At 41.4% G+C, this 12,029-nt stretch overlaps 1 protein-coding gene across 1 annotated transcript in view; it reads left to right on the top strand.

Annotated features, from left to right (window-relative positions):
* Positions 1 to 12,029, top strand: part of atrnl1b (attractin like 1b) — a 947,890-nt gene that overhangs the window by 284,845 nt on the left and 651,016 nt on the right. The window contains exon 19 of the mRNA XM_043712811.2: positions 10,317 to 10,454. Within this exon, the coding sequence (XP_043568746.1) occupies positions 10,317 to 10,454 (138 nt within the window). The remainder of the gene's footprint in view (positions 1 to 10,316; positions 10,455 to 12,029) is intronic.

Raw genomic sequence — 12,029 nt, 5'->3', positions numbered from 1 at the left:
CAGCCTTCTGAAAATCCAAATATTCCACACCAACTGATATTCTCCTTAATGCTCATAGGCGGCATTCTCAAAAAGCTCTTGCTAGGTTTGAGGGACATAACTTCACCTTCATAAATTCATGTTAACTCTGCAATCAGGCAATTGTTTTCTTTTTATCTAATAATTGGACTATTTATAATTAATTCTGATATTTTTCCTATTCTTTACAAGGGGCTGACAGGTATGTTATTCCATGTTTTCTTCCTTCTTTAAATAATGTGGTTACATTTGCAATATTAATAGATTAGATTCCCTACAGTATGGAAACAAGCCCTTTGCCCAACAAGTCCGCACAGACCTTCCGAAGTAAATCCACCCAGACCCTACATTTAGACCTGACTAATGCATCTAACACTATGGGCAACTTAGCATGGTCAATCCACCTGACCAGCACATCTTTGGATTGTGGGGAGGAAACCAGAGCACCCAGAAGAAGCCTGTGCAGACACAGAAAAAACGTTCAAACTCCACACAGATAGTCACCTAAGGTGGGAATTGAACCCAGGTTCCTGCTGCTGTCAGGCAGCAGTGCTTATCACTGAGCCACTATGCTGCCCAAGTTAACACAAATTTGAAAATAATTACTGATGCAACCACTATTTGAAAGTCTGTCAGACCAGGTTTCATATTGAATCTGACTTGTTCGGTATTACCATCAGTTAGGATCATTACAATAGACGTCTGCACCTTTAACTGCACAGTAGCCATTTATATATGAGAACCATTGTTGCACAGACACAAAAGACAGCTGCAGGAGGGTACAGTAATGGTTTTAGGCATGCAGGAATCTGGAGTGCAATCTGATCAAAGATTTGCTGGCTATAAATTGGCAGTTATAAGATTTGAAGTTGCGTATTTGGATTTAACAAGCAGGAGACTGGTAGAACACAGCAAGCCAGGCAGCATCAAGAGATGGAGAAGTCAATGTTTTGGGTATAACCCTTCTTCAAGACTGGGGGTGGGTGTAAGGGGAACTGCAGATAAAGTTGAGGGAGGGAGGGGCGGGGTGGTGAGGCAGGGATAGGTGAACACAGATAGACGGTACGGCCAGGTTGGTAGCTGGAAAGAAGCTTCAATCAGAGGAATGGAAAGGAGGGGGAGGGGAGTTGGGGGATGAGAAGGCAGGTTATTTTGAAATTGGAGAACTTGATGTTGAGTCCTCCAGGCTATAGGCTGCTCAGGCAGATGAGGTGTAGTTCCTCCAATTTGCGCTGTCGTTCATTTTGGCAATGGAGGAGGCCAAGGATGCTCATGTCAGAGAGGGAGTGAGAAGGAGAATTAAAATAAGCAGTGACTGGGAGGTCAGGTTGGCCCTGTAGGCCCAGCTGAGGTTCTTGGTGAAACGTGCCCTGAGTTTACATTTGGTCTCCCTGATGCAGAGAAGGCCACATTGGGAGCACCAAATACAGGAAACTAGGCTGGAGGAGAGTCAAGATTAGAGATGTGCTGGAAAAGCACAGCAGGTCAAGCAGCATTCGAGGAGCAGGAAAAATTATGTTTCGGGCAAAAGCCCTTCACAGCCTGACTTGCTGTGCTTTTCCAGCACCACTCTAATCTTGACTCTGATCTCCAGCATCTGCAGTTCTCATTTTCACCTAGGTTGGAGGAGAGGCTTGTGAACTCCTGTAGCACCGGGAAAGAATGTTTGGGGCCCTAGATGGATGTGAGGGGGTTGCTGTACAGGCAGGTTTTGCATCTTTTATGATTGCAGAGGGAGGTACCTGAGGGTTCAGGAGGCGTGGATTGTGGGGAGAGTGGCAAGAACTAAGGATTGGCGAAGGGAACTGTCCTTGCAGAAGGCAGAGAAGGGTGGGGAGGGGAAGATGTTCTTGCTGGTGTTGTCTAATTGGAATTAGTGCAAGTGTTTAAAGATGATACGTTGGATGTGGAGACTGATGGGTGGTACATGAAGACATGCGGGACTTTGTCTTTATTGCATTTAGAGGGCGAGGGTTTTAAAGTAGTAGAGTGGAGAATGGAGGAGATGTGGTGGAGGGCTGTCTGGATGACAGAGGCAGGAAAAGCACGTTGTTAAAAATAGGTGGACATCTGGGATGCTTGGGAGTGGAATGCCTTCTTGTCTGAGCAGATATGGCGGAGGCAGAGGAATTAGGAGAATGGGATGGAGTTCTTGCAGGATACTGGGTGGGAGGAGTTGTAGACCAGGTAAGTTATGTGAGTCTGTGGGTTTGTAGTAAACGTCCATCTTGAGACTGTCGCTGAGCATCTCAGCTGGGCCCGCAGGGGCCAACCTGACCTCCCAGTCACTGTCTATTTTAATTTCCCTTCCCATTCCCTCTCCGACATGACCATCTTTGGCCTCCTCCATTGCCACAGCAAATCAGACGGCAAATTGGAGGAACAACACCTCATCCTCCGTCTGAGCAGCCTACAGCCTGGAGGACTCAACATTGAGTTCTCCAATTTCAAATAAACTACTTTCCCATCCCCTGACTCCCTCCCCCTCCTTTCCATTCCTCTGATCGACACTTCCTTCCAGCTACCACCCAGATTTATTCCTCTCATTGACTAACCAAGTCGTACTCTGTACCTGTGTTCACCTATCCCTAACTCACCACCCTGTCCCTCCCTCCTCCAACCACCCCCTGTATCTATGCTTCCCATACAGCCGCCCCCAGTCCTGAAGAACAGTTATACCCAAAACATTAACTTCTCTACTTTCTGATGCTGTCTGGCTTGCTGTGTTCTTCCAACCTCTTGCTTGTCTACCTTGGATTCCAGTTTTTTGTCTCTATTTGCAGTTAACAGCAGCAACAATCCATTGGGAGACAGTTAAAGATGAAAGGGCTAACGTGGGGACATTTTATGCTAGTTTTAACATTTCCTACCATGCACTCGGGAAGGAAAACAGAGCACTCTATTAATTACCAGTTTTGAGATATCTTTTTCCTTCTGCTGCAAAGTCAGGAATTCAAACTAATTATTGAGAACTGTTTGTGATGAAATTGGAGATGGTATTTTCATCCTCTTGACCACCTTGTGACTTGTCAATCATTCCTTGTTGTCTTGTGTAAACAGCAAGATTTTGTGTCAGATGACATCATTAGTTCATGTACGAAAGAGAGTCCAGTTATCAGGTCAGTTGCACAGGTGTCAAACATGGGACTCAATTTAATATTTGTCCCAACAATATTCTATTCGAAAAAGATTAAAATGAATAAGGAACAGATTTATATATGGCAGGCCATTCTAATGTACACAAACTATTTGATTAGATTAGATTAGATTCCCTACAGTATGGAAACAGGCCCTTCAGCCCAACCAGTCCACACCGACCCTCCGAAGAGTAACCCATCCAGACCCATTTCCCTCTGACTAATGCACCTAATACTATGGGCAATTTAGCATGGCCACTTCACCTTTTTGGACTGTGGGAGGAAACCGGAGCACCCGGAGAAAACCCACGCAGACACAGGGAGAATGTGCAAACTCCACACAGACAGTCGCCCGAGGCTGGAATCGAACCTGGGACCCTGGTGCTGTGAGGCATGTTGAAGGAAGTATGCAAATTGAGTTAAGCTGTTATGTGTTTGATTTTCAAAACTAGTTGACAATGAACCACACAGATGATATGTTCTGAAAATTAAGTCCTATCGAAACATAGTAAATAGATACAGGTGTAGGCCATTTGGCCCTTCGAGCCTGCACCACCATTCAATGTGATCATGGCTGATCATGCAATTTCTGTACCCCATTTCTGCCCTCTCCCCATATCCCTTGATCCCTTTAACCACAAGGGCCATGTCCAGCTCCCTTTTGAATATATCTTATGAAGTGGCTCCAACAGCTTCCTGTGGGACAGAATTCCACAGGTTCACAACTATTTGAATGAAGAAATCCTTCCTCATCTCAGTCCTGAATGGCTTACCCCTTGTTGTTAGAGTCTGACCTCTGGTTCTGGACTTACCCAACATAAGGAACGTTCTTCCCGCATCTAGCGTGTCCAGTCCTATCGAGATTTTATGTTTCTGTGAGATCCCCCCCTCATTCTTCTGAATTCCACTGAGTACAAGCCCAGTCAATCCAGTCTTTCCTCTTATGCCAGTCCTCCCATCCAGGGAATCAGTCTGGTGAACCTTCGCTGGACTCCCTTAATAGCAACAATATCCTTCCTCAAACTAGGAGACCAAAACTGCACATAATACTCAAGGTGTGGTCTCACCAAGGTCATAATTGCAGCATGACATCCTTATTCTGATACTCAAATCCTTTCGCTATGAAGGCCAGCATGCCATTAGCTTTCCTCACTGCCTGCTGCACCTACATGCCAACCTTTAACTGTTCCAACATGAAACCTAAATCTCATTGCACCTCAATGTTACCTAAACTGCCACCGGTCAGATAATAATCTGCCTTCCTGACTGAAATAGATAATCTCATATTCATCAACATTATATTGCACCACATTATATTGCATTTGCCAAGTATTTGCCCACTCAGCCAGTCTATCCAAGTCACCCTGCAGCCTCTTACTTCTTCGTCATAGCACACACTGCTCCCCAGCTTAGTATCATCTGAAAATTTTGAGTGATTACATTCAAAGCCTTCGTCTAAATCATTAATGTATGTCGTGAACAACTGAGGTCCCAGCACTGAAATCTGCAATACCCCATTCATCACTGCCTTCCACTCTGAAAACAACCCGTTGATTCCAACTCTCTGCTTCCTGTCCGCCAACCAGTTCTCTCTCTCTCTTCCTGTCAGTATTTTACCTCTGATCCCAGGAACTTTAACTTTCCGTACTAACCTCTTGTGTGAAATATTGCCAAAAGTCTTCTGAAATTCCAGATACACAACATCTACTGATTCATCCTTGTCCACTCTACTGGTCACATTCTCAAAAAGTTCCAAAAGTTTTGTCAAGCATGATTTTCCTTCAGTGAATCCATGCTGACTAGGACCGATTCTGTCACCGCTTTTCAAATGCTCAGTTATTATATCCTTAATGATTGATTCCAACGTTTTCCCCACCACTGATGTCACGCTAACTGGCCTACAATTCCCCATTTTCTCTCCCTTTTTTTTTAAAAGAGTGGGATCACAACAGCTACCATCCAGTCCATTGGAGCTCTTCCAGAGTCTACAGAATGCTGGAAAACAATCACCAGTACATCTGCTATTTCTCGGATCACTTCGCTACATACTCTGGGATGCAGAGCATCAGGCCCTGGGGACTCATCAGGTTTTAATTCCATCAATTTCCCCAATATGATTTTCTAACTAATAAGGATTTCCTTCAGTTCCTCCTTCATGCTTGACCCTCTGTCCCCTCGGAGAAAGTGAGGACTGCAGATGTTGGAGATCAGAGTTGAGAAAAGCGAGGAAGAACATTCATCTTAATGAGAGATATTATGGAGTCATAGAGATGTACAGCATGGAAACAGACTCTTCGATTCAACACATCCATGCTGACCAGATATCCTGACCCAATCTAGTCCGACCTGCCAGCACCCGGCCCATATCCCTCCAAACCCTTCCTATTCATATACCCATCCAAATGCCTATTAAATGTTGCAATTGTATCAGCCTCGACCACATCCTCTGGCAGCTTATTCCATACGCACACCACCCTCTGTGTGAAAATGTTGCCCATTAGGTCCCTTATAAATCTTTCCCATCTCACCCTAAACCTATGCCCTCTAGTTCTGGACTCCCTCACCCCAGAGAAAATACCTTGTATATTTATCCTATCCATGCCTGTCATGATTTTATAAAGCTCTACAAGGTCACCCCTCAGTTTCCGCGCTCCAGGGAAAACTGCCCCAGCCTATTCAGCCTCTCCCTGTAGCTCAAATCATCCAGCCCTGGCAACAAAGTTTCACAGCATCCTTCTGATAGGAAGGAGACTAGAATTTCACATACTATTCCAACAGTGGCCTATCCAATGTCCTGTACAGCCACAACATGATCTCCCAACTCCTATACTAAATGCTCTAATAATAAAGGAAAGCATACCAAACACCTTCTTCCCTATCCTATCTACCTGTGACTCAATTTTCAAGGAATTTTGAACCTGCACTTCAAGGTCTCTTTGTTCAGCAACACTCCCTAGGACCTTACCATTAAGTGTATAAGTCCTGCTAAGATTTGCTTTTCCAAAATGCAGCATCTCACATTTTTCTGAATTAAACTCCATCTGCCATGCCTCAGCCCATTGGCCCATCTGATCAAGATCCCATTGTAACCTGAGGTAACCTCCTTTGCTGTCCATTACACCTCCAATTTTGGTGTCATCTCCAAACTTACTAACTTATACCTCCTGTGTTCACATCCAAAATATTTATATAAATATCAAAAAGCAGTGAGCACAGCAATGATGTTTGTGGCACACCACTGGTCACAGGTCTCCAGTCTGAAAATCAACCCTCCACCACCACCCTCTGTCTTCTACCTTCGAGCCAATAGTGTATCCAAATGGCTAGTTCTCCCTGTACTCCATGAGATCTAACCTTGATAATCAGTCCACCATGACAAACCTTGTTGAACGCCTTGCTGAAATCCATATAGATCACGTCCACTGCTCTGTCTTCATCAATCCTTCTTGTTACGTCTTCAAAAAACTCAGTGAGACATGATTTCTTATGCACAAAGCCATATCCAAAATGAATCTAGTTCCATTTGCCTGGAATTGGCTCATATCCCTCTAAAGCCTTCTTATTTATGTACCCATCTAGATGCCTGTTAAATGTTTTAATCATACCAACCTCCTCCACTTCCTCTGGCAGTTCATTCCATACATGAACTACCCCCTCCGTGAAAAGGTTGCCTCTAAGGTGGTTTTTATATCTTTGCCCTTTCACCTTAAACCTGTGCCCTTTAGTTTTGGACTCCTCTACCCTGGGGAAAATAACTTTGGATACCCACCCTTTCCATGCCCCTCATGATTTATATACTTCTGTAAGGTCACCCTTCAACCTCTGATGCTCCATTAAAACAGCCCCAATCTATTCAGCCTTTCCCTCTAGCTCAAACCCTCCAATCCTGGCAACATCCTTGTAAATCTTTACTGCACCCTTTCAAGTTTAACAACATCTTTTCTATAGCAGACAGACCAGAATTGAATGCAATATTTCAAAAGTAGCCTAACCAATGTCCTGCACTGCTGCAACACGACATCCCAACTCCTATACTCAATGCGTTGACCAATAAAGGCAAATGCCTTTGCTACCCTGTCTACCTGTGACTCCAACTTTCAAGGAACTATGAGTCTGCATTCCAAGGCCTTTTTGTTCAGCAACACTCCCCAGGACCTTACCATTAAGTGTATAAATGCTGCCTTGATTTGCCTTACCAAAATGCAACACCTCCCATTTATCTAAATCAAATTCCATCTGATCAAAGTCCCATGTGACTCCCTTTGTGCCCTTTCCTTCCCTTTTTGAATTTTCCTCTTTCTTTGAAGAATCTACAAACTTCTGTTTGGCAACTAGGCACTCACTACAATGTGGTTTAGAACAGAGCTCCTCATTCCAACATTCTGTGACACAATACTCAGGGATCTGATTCATCCTGTTTGTTAGTCATTGTATTTGTGTTGATCACAAGGAATATCATTATTATATTGTACACTCACTGTAAACTGCAGAAAACCATCCAACCAATTAATTCTGTAAAATTCTTCTAACATAGCTGCAATACCTGTCCAGCGCTGCTGATATCAACAGTGCCCATGAGAGTACGGGCTGGGCTGGAACAAGCTCACCTGCAGTCAAAATTGGAGAACTAGTCATCCTCGGGCAATCATATGCATCTCATAGCATCTGGTTATACTGTGATTTTGGCAGAGATCTGAGATCAACAAGAGTTGACGCTCAGTAAGGCCGGGTGCTTTTTAATGAAATAAAAATAAAAGGGTACTTGTCTTTACAAGTAAGGGCTAAGCTATATTTCTTTCTTGATTAATAAATGGAGTCCAAACTTCTATTTAATAACTGACCATTTAGAGGTATAAATTTTTAACACAATACATTACATATTGAACATGTTCAGTTTTAGTTTATTAAGTAGCTAGGGTGTTAGAAGTTCTTGACATGATTTGTAGAAGTCTGTTTTAAATCTTTTCTTTTTTATCCAAAGTTGTGTGGATACTATAAAGCGTTTGCAGAATTCCACATAAAATTGAATATATTACGATTGAGATAAACAGATTTTGAAACATTTATTGAGAATTAGTGGATAGGATGGGAAAATAAAGTTTGTGTAGAAAATCAATAAAGATATTAAGTTGGCAAAGGGGTCGTATTGTTTCTTCATATTTTGTGTGTACTTAAAGATAATGGGGGAAAAAATGAACACCATGCATTTTTGCACAAGGCAAACAACTGCAATATGCAAATTATGTTAGACTGAGACATCTTGTACTTCACGAACCATAGAAACAAAATTTCAAGGAATAGAATAATTGACCCATTGATTCTGTTCTGCCATTCAGTAACATTATGCTTGATTAAGTCCCCTTAATTCCATTTTCATGCTTGTCCCTGTTGCCCTACATTCTCATGTCAATCAAAATCTGCCTGGTCAGTCTTGAATGTATTTAATGATGCATCCTCCACTGCTGTGATGGAAGAGAATTCCAAAGACAAACCACTGCCTGAGAAAAGAAATTCCTTCTCATCCCTGTCTTAAGTGGGAGACCCCAAATTTTCAGTAAGTCCATCCCACTCTTAGATTCTCCACAAGAGGAATATCATGCCAGCATTACCTCGTTGAGCCACCTCAGAATTATCTGAATTTCAATAAGATAATCTCTCACTGTTTTAAACTGAGTTTAGCTTTAACCTGTTCAATTTTTCTGAATAAGATAATCCTTCATCCCAGGAGTAAGTTTCATGAGACTTCTTTCAGCTGCTTTCAAGACAAGTATATTTTCCCTTAAGTAAGAAACCAAAACTGTGCTCACTCCATCCTCCTCACAATAAAATCCAACATTCCTCTAGTCTTATCTGTTGATTTTCACTTTAAATATTTATTTATATCCCTTCCTGTCAATTACTATTTCTCATCCTGATAATTTTTATCACTTTAGTTCATTGCCAGCCTATTTCGACTTCCCAAGGAATCCCTGAATCTTTAGGATCATCACCATGTCATGATTGTCACCTATATAGCTCTTGGTATGCTATGACAACGATTATCCATCCTTGTGGATTTGTGTTTAGAGTCCTTCCAAAGTATTTTAGGACCTGAGCTTTGGTATGCTGAGATCTACTTGAATGGCTTCAGTTACAGAGCAAATATTGCCAGAATATTTGCTGATAATTTGAGGAAAGTAATCAATATGTGTCCTTCCAATTGTATATTGTATGACACAAATAAGTTGGATGAAAACTCATATTTACAGGATCATACAAAATAAGCTTTCCGACACTGTTTTGAAACAGAAAGCATTTTGAAGACCTGTTGAGGTCATGTAATGAAAGCTGAACTTGTCATCTGTTTGCCTAGAGCTTTAACAGAATTATTGAATATTGTTTGAAAAAGAATTTAATTTTAACTTTACTTGTGTGGGTGTTCTTTGAATATTAAATAGAAGCTTGCCTCGGAGTAATTTGCCAACTTGTTGAAATAATTTACATGTTGACATATTAACAATTTATTGGAACATTTGTAATATTCTTCTGCTCTGTGATAATGCTTGCAGATGCAATAACAACTTTCATTTATGTAATATCTTTGAAGTTATGAAATGTACTCAGGCACTTCACAGGAACATTTTGCAAGGAAATATAATTCCTCATTTTTCTTGTCCCATGACTCTGTTTTTCTACCTTTGAGCAAAATGTTTGGAACTCCGACGAAAATATCCACCATGTAGATCAAAACCATTGATAGTGGCTCTGATTCAAAATTAAGAACAATCCTGAATGGCGGCTTTGCGCTTTAAAATAATGTGTTGAATGTCTCATAAGTAAATTTTACAAGCTTGTTGCGTTTGGTGCCTTTATTCTAATTTTGAACTACAGTTTGCTGAGCACACATTCAAAATATTGTTATATTGGGGGTGGACAATATGAGGAGAATATGAGTCAAGATCACTGTGCAAATTATCTGCATCATCCACTTAGGTTCAGTTTTCTGTACATTATATCCGAAAGTTAGCAGTCAAATATTCAGCAAAATTAACTAGCACGTACGACAACATACATGAATATTAAAATTAACTTGGTATGTGAAGGATAAAATGTTGAATCTGTAATAGCTTGTTTGAATTTATTGTAAAAAGGAAAATCACAACAGATGCATTTTCTTTGCAGCTTGTCAATGTAATGGTCACAGCACATGCATCAATGGCAGTATTTGTGAACAATGTAAGAACCTGACTGTTGGAAAACAATGTGAAGCTTGCATGCAGGGATACTATGGAGATCCAATTAATGGTGGCAGATGTCAATGTAAGTACTCGTTCAAATGCTCTGAAGTGTTCAATATAAAATTGTTGGTAAAAATTCCAGATGTTGTTTCTCAATAGATTTACAGTAAACTGAAGTTTTATCTGTTTAATATCAGTAAAAATTGTTAGTCATTTTCAGTACGATTGTAATAAGGTTGTATCTAATTATTGCTAGTTGCAAACAGCTAGCATAGTAAAGAATAATGCATCATCTATCCCCTGTGCCACAGTTGATGAATCACCTTTGTACGTTGGCCATGTCCTGAAAAGAAAAGCTATTGTTTTTTGTAGAATGATTTCTTTGATTCATAAGATTTTCTACAATGTGTACATTTACAAGACCTTTCTTGTATTTGTTTGGACTTCAAAGCAAAATGGCATTTGCCAAAGTGTCTTCAGTTACTCTCTGTTTTGGCAGACAACTAATTGGGACTAGCGAAATCAACCAACATAAATGTTTGATTTAATGTATCTTTTTTTTCATGTGTAATATTTTTATTCATTCATGGGACATGGGTGTGCTGGCTGGCCAGCATTCATTGTCCAAAACTAGTTGCCCTCAAGAAGGTGATAGCAAACTGCCTTCTTGAACCACGGTAGTCTGCATGCTGCTGGTTAACCCACAATGCCATTAATGAGGGCATTCCAGGATTTTGACCCAGCGACAGTGAAGGAATGATGATATACTTCCAAATTAAGATGGTGGGTGGCTTGGAGGGGAGTTGCAGACAGTGGTGTACTCATGTATCTCCTGCTCTTGTCTTTCTAGATTGAAGTAGTTGTGGGTTTGGAAGGTGATGTCTAATGCTGTTTGGTGAATGTTTGCAGTGTGTCATGAGATAGTACATACACCTGCTGCACCTGGTGGAGGGAGTGAATGTGATGTCAATCAAGCGGCTGCTTTGTCCTTGATGTTGTCAAGTTTATTGAATGTTGTTAGAGGTGCACCCATTCAGGCAAGTGGGGTGTAATCCATCATGTTTCTGACTTACTCCTTGTAGATTATGGACAGGTTTCAAGGAGTCAGATGGGGAATTTCTCACCACAGTATTCCTAGCCTGTGACCAGCTCTTGTAGCCTGTGTTTATTTGGCGAGTCAAGTTCAGTTTCTGGTCAATGATAACCCCCAAGATGTTGATAGTAGGGGACTCAGTGATTGTAACATCACTGAATGTCAACAGTAGTGGTTAGATTATCTCTGATTAGAGATGGTTGTTGTCTGGCAAATATTGCTTGTCTCTTGTCAGCCCACATAGGATACTGTCCAGATCTTGCTGCATTTGAACATGGATTGCTTCAGTATCTGAAGAGTTGCGAATGGTGCTGAGCATTAAGCAATCATTGATGAACATCCCCACTCTCTTCTTATGATGGAGGGTAAGTCATTGCTGAAGCATCTGAAGATTTTTGGACCTAAGACACTACTTTGAGGAACCCCCTCAGAGATATCCTGAAGCTAAGAAGACTGACCTGCTATTCAGCTGTTGTTCCCTGATTTGTTTTCCCTCATGGCACAAAAGCAGTGTCTTTTTTTTTGTTTCTGTCTGTGTGCATGTCCTGGGGCTTTGGTGACTTT

Source organism: Chiloscyllium plagiosum, unplaced genomic scaffold, assembly GCF_037043375.1.
Source record: "Chiloscyllium plagiosum isolate Xiang-an unplaced genomic scaffold, Cpla_swu_hap1 HiC_scaffold_22, whole genome shotgun sequence".
In the NCBI taxonomy this organism is placed as follows: Eukaryota; Metazoa; Chordata; class Chondrichthyes; order Orectolobiformes; family Hemiscylliidae; genus Chiloscyllium; species Chiloscyllium plagiosum.
Note: the sequence above shows the minus strand (reverse complement) of the source record. Positions and strands in the feature narration are given on the sequence as shown.